Below are 15,960 nucleotides of genomic sequence, written 5' to 3' on the forward strand. Positions count from 1 at the left end.
ACACGGGGAGAAGAATGAGGCCCATCGTTCTACAGCAAGCGGATATTTCTACATGATCTGTTTCCTCGTCTTCATCTTGGCTCAGCTCGTCCACTGCCTGTACATGAACGGCAGGAACAGCGCCACCACCAGGATGTAGAGGCTGATGAAGGCGGCGTTGATGCGTTTGGCCCAGACGGAGCCGGGGTGAGGGCGAGGGCCGTCCGGCGCCGCGCTCACCGACCTCTGCAGCCGATGGACCTGCTCCAGGATGGAGGCCAGGAGCTGGGAGTCCGAGGAGCGCAGGCCGGGGGTCACCTGAGACACACAGACGGGGGGGCAGGGTGAGGGGGGTGAGCAGCAGGGGGCGCCATAAACCACAGTGTGAAACCTTCTTGCCCCAGGCCACGGCAAGACTGCTGACGGCCAATCAAGACAGACTGATCTTCACGTCAAAAGTCTCTTCCTTAGAGATTTATCACTGAGCATAGATTTTACTTCACTATGACTGTAAATGGGTGATGTTCTTACCACTTCAGAGACGCGGAGCAGCTCGTTTTGTTTTTGGTCAAAGTCGTTGTGACTGTCCTGCACGTTCAGGCTGCTGTCGTCTGAGGGAGAGGAAACGGAACTTTTAATTCATCGTTGTTATTGAATGAAAAGTGAGTGACTAGAATCTTGACTAGGGTGACCCGGTTTAACACAAGCTCCGTACGGGGTTTCTTTTTGAACTAGACTTTTGGTCATGTGTGGAAAAGCTCAAAGTCTATCACCTCAATGATGATTGGTCGATTTAATTTACATAGACTTTTAACTATTCAACATGGGGGAAAAAGACACGATTGGCTTGTGTGGCGAGCGATCCCAGTTTTGAATGGGGGGAAATCTCTCTCTCACTCTAATCCTGAATAACATAACATTTACCAGGCCCGACCCAACGAAAATCAAACCCGACCCAACCCTAAGCCGCACACATTAAAGGAACAGGCCACCGTTTTTACATACTGAGATATGTTCTTACCTGAGCTTAGACGAGTTCATGTGTACCTGTCTGACCTTCACGCGTGCCCTCAGTCACATAAAGCATTTAGCCTCTCCCTCTCTCCACTATAGCTTCAAACCAGGTGAAGATAGAAGCTACCAAGCTCTTTTTCCCTATTTAAATATGGTTGCATGAAGTGTTACATGACAAAGTAAAATTACACAATGTGGATTTTCTAAGCGGATAAAAGGGGGAACTATATTGTAAGGCGTAATAATACCAGGAGTAGTTCGACATCTGCGCTGTAGTATCTTCACGTAGCCATATTTAAATAGTGAAAACGTCCATCCATCCATCCATCTTTTTCCACTTGAACTCGTCTAAGCTCAGGTAAGAACATATCTCAGTGTGGAAAAATGGTGGCCTGTTCCTTTAATAGTAAGGGTGAGAAATGGTGCTTTTGAGGAGGAGCCTAAACTCTGACGAGGCTTTACTTTTCCCGCACATTGGACAACTCTTTCTTTCAAACTAAAGGAAAGTTTGGAACTAAACAAAAACTAAACTAAATGTATATACTGTATGATATGAGCGCTTTTTAATCAGGTGCAGTTCGTCACCTCATTGAGATACGTGAGTTCATTTCACTGTAAAGAACGAGACTCACCTGTGCTCCTGTTGTTGAGTTTCTCCTCTTTATGCGTCTGTCGCTTGTTCTGACTCAGGTCCAACAGAAACGTGACCAAAATCGTCTCCAAGACGCTCAGCAGCATCAGGCCGAAGATCACGATGCAGTAGGTCGCTGAGAGGGGAGGAGGATTACCTTTTCAGAGATAGTAGTTTCAATAGTGATAGAACGTCACGAGTTCTTTCAAGACTTTAAGGATGAACCGAACCGTTTAGCCTGATACTTACCGTGGTCTGTTATCTTACCGTGGTATTTTCGTAATGTTTGGTACCTACAGTATGAGGGGCGTGTCGTTGGTACTCGAGGGTAATGTTTGGTACCTATGAGGGGCGTGTCGTTGGTACTCGAGGGTCATGTTTGGTACCTATGAGGGGCGTGTCTTTGGTTCTCGAGGGTAATGTTTGGTACCTATGAGGGGCGTGTCGTTGGTACTCGAGGGTATTGTTTGGTACCTATGAGGGGCGTGTCGTTGGTACTCAAGGGTAATGTTTGGTACCTATGAGGGGCGTGTCGTTGAACGTGGGGGGTAATGTTTGGTACCTATGAGGGGCGTGTCGTTGGTACTCGAGGGTAATGTTTGGTACCTATGAGGGGCGTGTCGTTGGACGTGAGGGGGTAATGTTTGGTACCTATGAGGGGTGTGTCGTTGGACGTGGACGGCAGGATGTCGTTGAGGATGAGCAGTAACACCGAGATGGCCAACAGCACCGTGACCTTAAAGCCCAGTTTCTCTCCGCGATGGTCCGCCACGAAGAACGAAGCCAGGTCTAAAATCAGGAAGAAAATGATGGGCACCAGCAGGTTCAGGACATGCAGCAGGGGGCGCCGTTTCATGGTGAACTACAGGAGAGAGAGGTCAGAGAAAGAGTGAAAGGCACATGTTTTGAGGAGGTTTACTGAGGCTATGTTTTCCACAGGAGACATTAGGGCGTTTTGTACCGTGTAAACCAGCGTGTCCCACTGTCGGTCGCCGTAAGAGAAGTTGCGGTTGTCGACGGCCAGGTGTTTGAACTCCCACTCGCCCTGACTCCACAGAACCTCTTTGGTGAACTCCGTGATCCGCGTCGAGTCGAAGGAGGAACGAATGATCATCTCATCCACTGACGACGCAACAGAGAAAATCCAAACCACAGTTAACAACTCGCAAACACTGCAGGTCATTTATTAATACAAATATATTATCTTCACCATGAAATAATATGAACCACCTCTTACATAATCAAACAAAGATCCTCCATCACTGCAATATTCATGAGAAGTATGTGAAGAAAACAAACTGATAAAGCTAATCATGGGCTAAAAGCTCGAGCCACAAATAAGAGAAAACGTGCTGCCGGGAGAGGCTTGACGGTGCAGTTACGCCTTTACGATTTCAATGGATTTCAGTGATTCTGAATGCACGTTCTTTATGCTATAGTTATCTGAACTGTTGATGTGACGTTAAAGGGACTGGATGCAAGTTCGTCATTTTATACTCACTACTGCCACCTCAGGTCATACGTGTAACTGCAGCTTCTATATTAAGCTCGTGCATGACGGCACTTCGGACTCGAATTAACACCTTTCTGAGTGACAGTGCAGGATTTTAGAGGCAGTTGTGGTGAACAGGTCATTCTACACATAAGGACATGGAGGAACATGTAGGGAGGAAAATACTTAATTTAAACATTTTTAAACTCTGTATAGTTCCTTTAACATACCAGAAACCTGTTTAGTTCATTGTTTATGCTTCATGTAGCTAACCATCAATGTGCTACATTGGCATACCGTAGGCGTTCAGCCTGTGTTTTTTTTATTCATTAGGCATTTTTTGGTGGAAAATACCATTGTTTAAGGCATATTAAACAATTATGCAATTAGAACACTCCATTGATTGAATGGGATTTTCCAATGTTCTACCGGTCATTATTTTCTGATGGAGGACGTCTGAAAAAATAATGACCGCTGCCAATGGCAACGGAGTTTGTGCTTGTGAAACAGGTCTTTCATATCACTCCAGTAGTATTAAAGGACACTCTCACCCAGAGATGCACCACCATTCCTCCAACTGCACCTTCAACTAAGAAGCTAGGCTAGCTACTAGCCTTGCTGCTACTAGCCTAGCCAAACGTTGCCAAGCAATGCGCAAACTTTTGGGAAATCATTAAATAAACCTTTCGGCCTTGATAAAAGTGTATGAAGATTGTATCGTGTGTTCAATTGGCAAATGGCCGTATAATAAACGGGATAATAAGCGGGATAATAAACGGGATAATAAACGGGATAATAAACGGGATAATAAGCGGGATAATAAACGGGATAATAAACGGGATAATAAACGGGATAATAAGCGGGATAATAAGCGGGATAATAAACGGGATAATAAGCGGGATAATAAACGGGATAATAAACGGGATAATAAACGGGATAATAAGCGGGATAATAAACGGGATAATAAACGGGATAATAAACGGGATAATAAACGGGATAATAAGCGGGATAATAAACGGGATAATAAACGGGATAATAAACGGGATGATAAACGGGATGAATACCGACAGGTACTGAAGGTGTTTATTTTCCTAATAATGACCAGCGTTCTCTACATTATCTTTTACAAAACGGTAACAGTCTTAGTATCAGTCTGCCTTAATGTATAAAAGTGCAAAGGAACTTAAAACCATGTCTTCATTTGGCCAAATGATTGAAAGAAATGAAAGGACAGAATGTCAGATCCATCAGAGCTGGTGTTTGAGGGACAGGTCGTTGTGTTTGGCCTCACCGGTGTGGATGGCTGAGCCCACAGTCAGGTTGCAGCGCTGCGTGTCGAAGGGAAACTTGTGCATGCACATCTTGCAGGAGCTGACCACCCGCATGTCCTCCTCCGACATCACCGTCCCGTTAGAATACATCACGATGTACGGGTTCCTCGGCGAGCTGTCCTTCTCTGTCCTGGAGACAAACACACGACACACATCCTCTTCATCAGAGACAGGTCTATCTCACTGACGCTCCATCCACCAGGCTGAACTCTCCACTTCACTCCCCCTGCTGTCCCCTATTGTGCACATACCGTACATGCTCTAATATAGGCCGGGGCCTTTATTTACTCAAGCGCATCCAGGACCAGGCCTTTATTGGAACCAGGCCACAATTAGAGACAGGCCTTTATTTCTATTTGAGCAAAACGGACGACCAGGAAAACGAAGAAAAACGAGATTTGTGTCCATTTGCACCTAAAATATTAGGTTCATTTATTAATTAACATTTCAAACCCTCTCCCAGCGGCTGGAACATTGACGCCTTTTATTTTGTCGGGACAACAGGAAGTGTTTCGTTGCTGTTAGCGGAGCTTTGACATCAATGTCACTGCAGGTTTCTGTTTCATTTTCACCGCGAACCGGATTATTTGTTGTTATCTTGTGTAAAAGGCGAGTTTAGACGGAGCGTTTGTGTTTGTGATCAATCATGAGACTGACCCGAGAGAAGACGAGACGCTCGCGCTGATGGGAGGAGTTATTTTGAGGCGTGGGACTGACCTGCACACGGAGCAGCTGGACGTGCTTTGAAGACGCGATGGTGACTTTATTAAAACCCTGGAGGGTCACACAGCATTTGTTGTTTGTCCTGTTTCCAAATATCGTCACAGGAGGTTTGAAAAGTGGCTAAATCTTTGTTTACTTCCTGCACGTAAGTTATCATTTATATTTTTATAATATTTCTACCGCTATAGTTTCTAATAAAAGCCTCGGCCTGTTTTAGAGACCGGCTTTAATTTTCCTCCGCCAGCCGCGAACCCGGCCTCTGTTAAAGACCCGGCCTCTGTCAGAGACCCGGCCGCTAATGGAATACAGGCCAGTATTAGAGAATTTACGGTAGTTTTGATATTGCTCTCCATAACTGGCTACCTAATGTTTTGAGAGTCATTGCCACCATTATTCTTGCTGCCGCAGGGGCTGAGGCTGCCAATCTGTGCCCAAGGTCTCTCCTCTGCTGCAGCTGAGCCTCCTGAGCCTCTGAGATGTCGGTGTTATAACAAAGTGAATTTGATCTCCTCATAAACCTGTGCTTCTGTATTATCTTTGCCATCTGTGGACCACAAATATTAGTTTAGCTTTATTAAAACACACGTGGCCTCGGCTGTGGGAACAGGTTAGTGTCACTCAGAGGCTTCTGGCTCTCTGATAAATGTGTGATAAATGTTTGGATTGAGCAGCCCCTGGTGGAGCGGAGGACGTGGTCCGCCGGAGCAGAGGAGGCAGATATTTACATTTCGTAGATAAAAAGGTCTGGCATCCACAGCATCTCTCGAGGGACCGCGATCTGGGAGATTCCACAGAACTGATCCGGGTCCCAGTGAATCCGCTCATTTGTCCAGGTCTGAAAGAAAACACAGGAAATAAAGCTGCAAAACAGCGATTGACGGACTCACCACCTGCACAATGTTCATTGGGGGAAAGAGAAGTACATTTTGATATGGGTAACATAAAATTAAACTCTTCGTAAAGCGGGTGCACTCTGATCTCTTGGATGTGCATGATGACGTCAGAGCGTGAGTGTTTGAGGGTGTTCTGCTCACTTTTCTTTACCGCTCTCAGAGCCGCTGAGGCCTATAATAAACACTACGTGTTAAATATTCAGTTTAGTGCTGGAGTCACTCACCATATGGGCCCAGACAAAAGGAATGAAGGTCTGAGTTTTCTCAATCTGGAAAAGACAGTTTTACAGTTATGTGTCAGATGAACTGCTGTAACTACTATTACTGTTAGTACTACTGCAGTACTACTGCAAACACGTGATGCAACACTAAATCATGTGGCTTGGTTTCGATGGCCGATGTTTCATCGACCTGCAGCTGATGATGATGATGATGCTGCTTCGTACCATGGCCAGGATGGAGAACAGGACGAGTTTGAGCTCGATCTCGGTGGGCCGGGTGTGGTCGAGCACGGGGCGGGTCAATCTGAACACATCGTTACTCATGGTGAGGTTCAGATGGTCCAGAACGTCCTGATACGTACACGAGCGATTCGGCGAGACGCCGCCTGAGACACGAGACACGAGAGACATGAGAGACAAGAGAGACAAGAGAGACAAGAGAGACAAGAGAGACAAGAGAGACAAGAGAGACAAGAGAGACGAGAGAGACAAGAGAGACAAGAGAGACAAGAGAGACAAGAGAGACAAGAGAGACGAGAGAGACAAGAGAGACATGAGACACGAGAGACTAGAGAGACAAGAGAGACGAGAGAGACAAGAGAGACATGAGACACGAGAGACTAGAGACAAGAGACAAGAGACAGGAGACATGAGACATAAGAGACGAGAGACACGAGACACGAGAGACAAGAGACATGAGAGACATGAGACATGAGACACGAGACACGAGACACGAGACACGAGACAAGAGAGACACGAGACACGAGACACGAGAGACAAGAGACATGAGAGACATGAGACATGAGACACGAGACACGAGACACGAGACAAGAGAGACACGAGACACGAGACAAGAGAGACAGGAACCAGGGCTTTGGCTGAGAACCGTTAAACGATACCACTATGGTCTCGGAAAAACAAGTTTAAGAACTACTGGTGTTGAAAATAAAAGTTTCGACGCTGTTTGTCCAGGGACGGCATTACAGGAAGTGACTTGTTTGTTTCAGCTCAAATAAATGATTCAAATGTAAATGAAATCGTCTTTTACAGAATAAATGAACATTATTGTTCGGTTTTCTGGTTCTATGACAAATAGTACAGATAAAGAAAAAGTATTGTTCAGGTACCGGTATCGTAAAGCAATCTAATGGTTCCCAACCCTGATCCGGGATGGAGGTTTTTAGGAGGGTCTCATAGTTTAATCACAGAAAAAACTGTTACTTTAAAGTAAGAAAAAGTGCTGGGTCAAAAACAGTGTTGACCAGTAATGAAGTAAATCTGTGGTTCAGCGGTTGGATTATTTCAACACAGAAATCTGCCCAACACTGACCACAAGCTGAGACCAGGGACATGCGTGGGGTCAAATGAGGAGGATTCATTTTTAAAGCGTTAGACAACAAAAAAATGATGCTGTTTATTTGTCCGATAAATCTCAAAGGCTTCAGGAAAGTGTTTAGAAAAGTGAATTTACCTGGTGATAGAAGAAGAGCGACGAGCGCAGCCCAGATCATGGTGGGAACGAGGATCTGCTTCTGGGACAAACCGACCGTGAAGAGCGGAGAGAGGAGCAAATTCGATCAGAGAAAAGTCCCTCCCACTCACAGAAGACAAGACTAAACCAGGACAGATTCATCAGCTCAAATCTCCCGTCACTTACAGCTGTTACTAAGAATAAAACTGTGACTAAAATCTAAGATCCTGTCGCCCAAGCGGAACATTTTTGTGGAGTAAAATTACCTAAAAGTAACTATAATTTTCGTCAAAAGACTGAGACTAAAACTTAAAGAAATTAAACAGGTTGAAAATGAACACTGGACTAAACCAGGAGATAAAGCTCCACATCTCGAATCTCATTTCTGCTTAGAGCAAACCCTGGTCACACCATCATCAATACAAGATCTTGATGAATAATGAATGCGGCCCCACAACCGAATATTAGGGCAGGCGACTTTCTCTTTTTGGTCGGGACATCAGGATTAATCAACTGAACCAAAACACGTCTGCGGATCTGTTTTTTCACGTCCCAAACGACCGTATTTCAGAGTGAATCTGACCCATGGGGCGGATTCACACAGGCCCATTTCCACAGAAAGGCTTAAAACCGTCTCTTTACTGCAGCAAAGTTGACGACGGCGCTGAACCCGATATCCCACAATTCTCCCTAAATGGAAGGACGTGTAATGAGGGACGGGTAACGAGTTTAAGATGGAACACAATCAGAGCCGAGCGGGTAATCGCGTTAGGCTTATCTTCAGAGTGTTTGTCTTTATTCCGAGTTCTGCCCTGACCACGCCCACCAGTTATCATCACCTTAACCATATTTATAACTATTTATTAACTATAGTGAGTCTTAGATCAGACTAAAGACTCACTTATTTACACCGAGTGCTATATTCTGTCCTGTTCTGCCTTTGTTTTTACATTTGTGGTCTGGCAAGGTCTAGTCGAAAAGTGCTACAGAAACTTGATTGATTGAGGGAATTGATAAAACAAGCGAACACAGCAGCCCTGCAGCCAATCAGGAGCCTGTGTTTACGGGGTCACATGTCCCGAGCTGACTGTAAGAATAAGAATGGACTGAGGGAGCGAGGTTTTTCGACATGAAGCTCATTCATGCTAGTAATTTGTCTGGGGTTTTGGAGCCAGCTCTTTTATTTAACAGGAAGAAGTTGACCACAATAAGTGCCTTCTTAATCCTACAGTCTCTGGCCCCGTCCGTCCATCCATCCATCCATCCATCCATGCATCCTGCAGGTGGTGGGTCCACGGAAGGACGGCCTCACAATTCTCAGGCCTGTTGGTCTCTCATAAGGGGCTTCTGAACTGCTCTTTGTCTGACCCGTCACCTACAGGACCAGTTTGCCCTGGGAGACCCTACCAGGGGCACGATGCTCCCGACAACAGAGCTCCAGGATCATTCGGGTGCTCAAACCCCTCCACCACGTTAAGGTGGCGGCTCCAGGAGGGGTCTGGCCCCGTCCGATACCAGTAAATCGGTAAGAGGTCTTACGCCAAACCGGAATGTGCGTCAGTGTGATAAGAAGACTCAGAATTGGGCTGTCAGTTAGGAAGGAGTTAGGAAAAGGAGCCTCAATGCTAGCTATCATAGCTACTGTAGCATAGGGACCTCTGATGTGATTAGGAGCAATGTGCAATCCCATAAACCACCGCGCCGCCAATCCCCCCACCCATCTGCACAAACCAAACTTTATAAACATGACAAAATCCATGTTGTCGTCACCACAGCTCAGTCACATGTCAGTGTTAAAGAGACTCAGGAAACGGATTAAATGAGTTTGTGCTTTTGTTTTCATTTAGTAGAAACTTAACCCACATGGATCATTTGCTACTGTGGCTTTATGAAACAGCTGTTGAGATAAAATAACACTAAAGGGTAATGTGAGGCTCATTTGGATTTTTTTTCTCCTTAAATGTCTTTATTTGGACACTATGTTGTTGTTGAACACTGTACAGTAGGGGGCGACATGCGCTTTTGTTTGCCTGCTGTCTGCCAATAACCTTAAAGAAGAAGAACAGCAGCTGTTGTTGATGTCACTTCCCCTTCCCCTGGGTAAGGACGGTCGAATTGGGCAAATTCTGCTGAAGCAAAAGTTCACTAACTGTAGAGATCTAACAGTTGACCCCATGAAAGGTTAAGGGTCAGGAGCTAGTGTTAGTAGAGGCTATAATTTGATGGTTTCGGACGCTGCCAATGGTCCCAAAGGCCTGGGAGCTGCCCCAAGGTGACATTAAGGCATCTCACTGGACGAAGCGAAGCCGTTCCTATCGCTGTTCTTTATTTTAGCTGGACTCTGGGGCTTGTTCGGACTTTCGACCCACGAAGCGAGAGCATCACCTGGGTCTCTCCCACCCGCACCCCGGCCAACTCTCCAAAACTGACTGAGACACACTTTTAGTTGCAAAATCTTTATTGTCCATTTAGTTCCTTGACATTTTCACATCGCTATGAAAAGTGCTCTACACACGGACGTCCTCTGTCTAACACTTTGAGACTGTGCGCTCTAACACTCGGGTCACCAAACTACACTGGAGTTTATCAGGAAACAGTTTGAGCAGCGACAGGGCTCCCACGAATGATGCTGAGACTCGTCCTCTCACGGCAGAGAAGGGAGAGGAAACAGGCTTTCCCACTTAATGTCAGTAAGAAGTGAAGCAAAGCAAAGAGAATCACTCAAAACGCTGTGAATGACGTGGGATGATGTTCCTCAGGGCTGCACTTGGCTCCTCGAGGATCGTCCAGCCAATCGGATCCTCCGGCTCGGTCTTTTTTGTTCCATAACCCTCAGGATCTTTTGGGAAATTCCAAATTCAGAAAAGGACAGCATATTTTTGGCACAGATTTGGAATAAATTCATCAATTCAAGTGACTCGAGTTACAAGTGCATTGAAATGGTTTGTATTGATGTATGAACGAAGAAATGCCAAATAAAATGCAGCACCAAACCAAGCTGGACTTTTTAACATTGTTAAAACAAAACATGACAGAATATATAAAGCACTTCTGATTAGTGGCTTTATAACTAGTCTATATTTTGCCAAAAGTAATTCAAACTAACTCAAAGTAAGTCAAAAATAACTAAAAGTAACGAAAAGTAACTTGAAGTAGCTCAAAGTCGCTTAAAAGTAACTCAAAGTAACTCAAAAGTAACTCAAACTAACTCAATGTAACGAAAAGTAACTCAAAGTAGCTCAAAATCGCTTAAAAGTAACAAAAAGTAACTCAAAAGTAACTAGAAGTAACAAATAAGTAACTCAAAAGTAACTCAAACTAACTCAAAAGTAACTCACAGTAACTAGAAGTAACTCAAAAGTAACTAGAAGTAACTCAAAAGTAACTCAAACTAACTCAAAGTAATTCAAAGTAGCTCAAAGTCGCTTAAAAGTAACTCAAAGTAACTCAAAAGTAACTAGAAGTAACAAATAAGTAACTCAAAAGTAACTCAAAGTAACTCTAACTCAAAGTAACTAAAAGTAACTAAAACTAACTCAAAAGTAATTAATCGTAACCCAAACTAACTCAAAGCAACTCACAGTAACTGAAAAGTAACTCAAAGTTACTCAAAAGTTACTCAAAGTTACGCAAAAGTAACTCGAAGTAACTCAACGTAGTGTAACTCAGCTACATTTATAAACAGTAATATGTAAAACACACATATTGCATTTGTAAAGCTGTAACTATAGAATATTATCCATAATAAACCAGGTCTGAAATTCAGCATTTTGGCCGTTACTACAGTTACTACAGTTACTACAGTTACTACAGTTACTTCAGTTACCACCGCTGTACTTTCTAAGATCAAGTGGAAAAACAAACTAAGGGGCAAAGAAAAACACATTGAACGCCGAATACGCAAAGTTTAATTACTCAAACAAATGACGACATAAATAAAGACAGACACAAAACACAAGAAAAGTATCAAATCATGAAATAAATTATGTAAATGAGCTCTATCGCGAGCCTGGCCTTTCGAAAGTAACATGTAGTTAAAGAAAAAACTCTAAACTTCCCCGGCCTTTTCGTGGGAGCCCTCCCGCCTCGTGCACCAAGCGTGCCTGGGGTTGGGTCCCCTTGATGTGAGTAATACCATCGTGAGTGTTTACAGCACCGTGGACTAAAAACAGACAGATTCTACAGAGCGCAAGACAGAGGAGGAGAACGGACCAACGGAACGGCTTTTGTTAGGAGTTTAGAGGTGCTAGGCTAGTGCTAGGCTAGTGCTAGGCTAGTGCTGGGCTAGTGCATGTCTATGGTAACTAGTAGCCTGCATTAAAAACAGTCTGACCCAAGCACAGAGCACCTGAGGCAAATCACTTATGACACCAGGCTAACCATATAAATGTCTGTGTCGACCATTTTGCTTTTAAAAGATACAGACGGCAACTCGTCATAGAAGGGGGCGTGGCTTCGACGAGGGGGAAAATAGAATCTTTTGGGAAACACAAATTTTCTCTTTTTAGACATTTTCTGGTGGAATATGAACTTATTTTTCACATACAAATAAAGTCAAGTGTAAATCGGGCCCATATGGATATTTTCTCACAGCAGATTGTTCAGTAGAAGTGAATAAACGGCAGTTGTAGCTAGCGCTAACTAACCGTTAGCATTAGCCCGATGCTAACATGTAGCATTCCTGTTAGCATTCTCTGTTTTTTTATGTATTTATAGGCTGTTGAACCACTTTGCTCCTCTCAATGTCTTTGGATCTTTATTTAGTAGAAACTATATTCACAATTCAGCATTTGTTAAAGTAGTTTTTGAACAATTAGAGAAAGTTTAGATTTTTTTCAAAATTGTTTTCCCCCTTAACTGTTTTCAAACATGACCATATATGGGCGATTCCAGAGATGCCGTCTGTATCTATTTGAGCAGCATCAGCTTCCTGGTTGTAGCTACGCCGCGGCGGAGTGATCTGCTCGGTTCCCGGATCTACAGTAGTTTGTTTACCTGCGGCCGCATTACTACACCAGTGTTAATTTTGACAACATATTTTAATTTAGTTATAGTCTTTGTCTTTTGACTAAAATGTAATGTAATTTTAGTCAAGATTTAGTCGAAAAAATCTTTTCAATTTTAGTCTAGTTTTAGTCGACTAAAATTGCATGTCAATTTAGTCGACTAAATTTAAGACTAATTTAGTCGACTTTGCATTGATAATATTCATTATAATCATGTTTAATGTTGTTCCTCTGCTTCATGTTTCTGCTCCACATGAACAAAGCTCAGCTGATCCTTTAACAGAGGATTTACATGATCTGAGGCTCTTTCAGACGATCAATACAAGTTTGGATGATTTTAGTCTCTCCCTTTCATTTTAATTTAGTCTTATTTTAGTCGACTAAAATATCTGGACATTTTAGTCATAGTTTTAGTCTCATGAGAAACTTTTAATCTAGTTTTAGTTCAATTTTAGTCGTCAAAAATATCACTTTGACTAAAATTAAGATATTTAGTTGACAAAATTAACACTGTACTACACATGGAATTCACAAAGGAACTTTCTACAAATCAGACATGGCAACGTTTGGAGGACGAGCCCATGGTTTTGAAGAGGTTTTTAATGCAGGCTACTAGTTACCATAGACATGCACTAGCCTAGCACTAGCCTAGCACCGCTAAACTCTTCAAATATAAGGACTGCAGGGAAAAATAAAAAGATCTACGCCCTGGATAACCAGGAAATGAGGCCCTATGTCAAAAATCCTGAAATATCCCTTTATCATTAGGAAGACTGTGTATATCAAGTGTTTACTGCAGGCTCCTGAATGGTTGGTGCATGGGGGCCCTTGACTGTTGGGGGCTCCAGGCAGGGTTTTTAATGCAGGCTACTAGTTACCATAGACATGCGCTAGCCTAGCACTAGCCTAGCACTAGCCCAGCACCCCTAAACTCTTCAAATATAAGCTTGAGCTCCATCAGGCCGGTGAGACAAGCCTTAAAAGGAAGTCACATGATCGTTTCAGCTCCAATAAATAATCATTTTCCTGAGTAAATTAACATTATTGTTCTTAAAAGTAGCGCAGACTTGAAAAACCTTGAATATCTTGTTAAAGCTGAGGTACCTGACTTTTGTGTTTTCACAGTTTGAACAGGAATAATCAGCCTGTGGGAGCTCCTCGAGTGTCGTCGGGGGGATTCCGTGCGTAAATGATAATGATCCTTTGGTCCATTTTCCTCCTTCTGTCCAACGATCGCAATAGAAAACTTTTACGTGAACAATAACAACACCCGGGGTTCTTCAACAAAAACAAAAAAATAAACGCCTTCACAGAACAACAGGTTTTCTTGAGGTGAGTCGGGCGGAGAACACGAAACTCTTTACAAAGGAATAAATTAATCAAACAATAGTTCAAAGAAAAGGTAAAACGACTGCAGAGGTGCACATTTACAGAAGTTAGGATGGAGTTTAGTTGGTTATTGCTTAGTTCTCGGTAACACTGAGGCAGAATGAGCGACGGGGTGAAGTTTGAAGTGCGGTTGGTGGAGGGATAATCACTGCCACAGGGGGGCGCCAGATCAACGAGACGCTTACCTTGTGTTCAGGACTAAAGGCTGCTACTTTTTCTAATGAAGGAATGATGGGGAGTTCACACGGTTGCTTTCAGATGTGCCCTGTCTCCCTGTCTCCATCTTCCTCCAGCTCTGCCCGTTCCTCTGTTCCTCAGAACAGAAGCTGAGGTTCTTCAGGTCATGAAGAGCTACAATAAACTGGTTTCACTGTTGGAAATATAATCTGGTGGAGCCGTGAGTGAAAAGTCTGTCACTGCTCATTGTACGTTTCATTAGGGAACCATGACTCACTAAAGCAGCTAGTCTCGCCAACCAGACTCCGCTTCTTTACAGATAAGGGTCTGGCAACACTCGCGCTTTCAAAGGAAGTGACGCAGCGATATGGAGCCTACCGACCAATCAGAGCAGCTTCCTTTGTTTTGTAGTTTTTCAACACAAGCAACCACTTCACGTAATGCTCCGGTTTGCTTGTATTCTGAAGTTTTTCTGACATGAACGACAGAAGTCATTTCCTGAACTCTGTGTGGCAGGAGCGCCATTGTTAATGTCCGAATGATACAACTTTCTTGTTGCTGTTTCTGTCGTCACATCCGCTCTGTTCTCATTGGCTGCTGCGCTTCGGTCGTCCCACATTAGTCTCGCCTCAAGCAGTAGCTTTTCTACGACAGGGTCCCCAGACTAGTCTCCTGTTTATTAATTAATAAACATCGGAGATTAGTCTGGATGCCAGGCTATAAAGCAGCAGCAGGATGGGGATCAACAGCGCCACAGAGCACCGGTGGAGAGATGATGTAACTGCATCACCAAAGTCATTAGGAAGACTGTGTGTATCAAGCGTTTACTGCAGGCTCCTGAATACTGGGTTGGTTCATGGGGGCCCTTGACTACATGTTTTTTCCTAGGATGGGAAAGGGCGTTTTCTATTAATTTGAGTGTTTTTAAGGTTATTAGGTTTCGGTCTATGGGCAGTTTGGATCAGTTTAAACTAGGGTTGATCTCAAATGTGGCCTTTCCCATCCTACACTGCCAAAAGTGAATATCAAGCATTGTCTTAAATGACTCGAATTGAGGAAATGTATCTTGTTTTGAGCGTTTTTCGCTAATTTAGACATGCTTGTTTGAGGACATTTCAGACCGGAGCTAAGGTAAATCTCGCTTGAAATAAGAAAGTGAAATTGCTAATGAGATACGACCGTTTTTCTTACCCCATTGGCAAAGAAAATGACCTGAAATAAGAACGAAATGTATCGAAACGAGTCAGAAACGTCTAAGAACAAGTGAAATAATCTAGGAAAAATGCCCAAGAACAACTTAACAAGTCAAAACAACTAAAGTTTGGATTATTATGCTCAAATTGAGATGTTTATACTAATCTAGTTAATTACTTTTTGCAGTGTAGGAATAAACATGCTGCCTTCCTGCCTTACTTTATGGCAAGCTATGCCTCTGACCGGATCTTACTTGTGAAAAATCTTTTTTTCCAGTCAATTTCATCCAGAACTCCCCCAAACGAACACAAGGATCAGCCCAACACCGGAGCAGGCGACACGAGTGAAAGCCTTTAGCTCTAAAGTCAGAGCTAAATGCACTAAAAATGATTTGTCAGACAGTCGCAGACGCTTGTTTTTAGTTGAGACGCAAGATTTG

The 15,960-nt window shown here is 43.6% G+C and overlaps 1 protein-coding gene across 1 annotated transcript; it reads right to left on the bottom strand.

Moving 5' to 3' along the window:
- Positions 1 to 72: 72 nt before the first annotated feature.
- LOC306978595 (5-hydroxytryptamine receptor 3A-like) lies at positions 73 to 6,637 on the bottom strand. Its single transcript, XM_079577235.1, has 9 exons — positions 6,510 to 6,637; positions 6,288 to 6,332; positions 5,896 to 6,005; positions 4,408 to 4,577; positions 2,586 to 2,746; positions 2,276 to 2,486; positions 1,626 to 1,760; positions 511 to 590; positions 73 to 297 (listed from the first exon to the last, which is right to left on the bottom strand). Exons 1-9 carry the CDS (start codon positions 6,606 to 6,608, stop codon positions 82 to 84), a joined length of 1,227 nt encoding a protein of 408 aa, XP_079433361.1. The 5' UTR covers positions 6,609 to 6,637; the 3' UTR covers positions 73 to 81.
- Between the last annotated feature and the right edge of the window lie 9,323 nt (positions 6,638 to 15,960).

This window comes from Gobius niger (assembly GCF_951799975.1).
Source record: "Gobius niger genome assembly, chromosome: 19".
Taxonomy (NCBI): Eukaryota; Metazoa; Chordata; class Actinopteri; order Gobiiformes; family Gobiidae; genus Gobius; species Gobius niger.

Coding starts and splice junctions, on each gene's coding strand:
- LOC306978595 (XM_079577235.1), bottom strand. CDS start 6,608: ATGAGTAACGATGTGTTCAGATTGACCCGCCCCGTGCTCGACCACACC. Junction 4,578..5,895: donor GACCTTTTTATCTACGAAAT/GTAAATATCTGC, acceptor GTTTGTCTCCAG/GACAGAGAAGGACAGCTCGC. Junction 2,487..2,585: donor GGGACACGCTGGTTTACACG/GTACAAAACGCC, acceptor TCTCTCCTGTAG/TTCACCATGAAACGGCGCCC.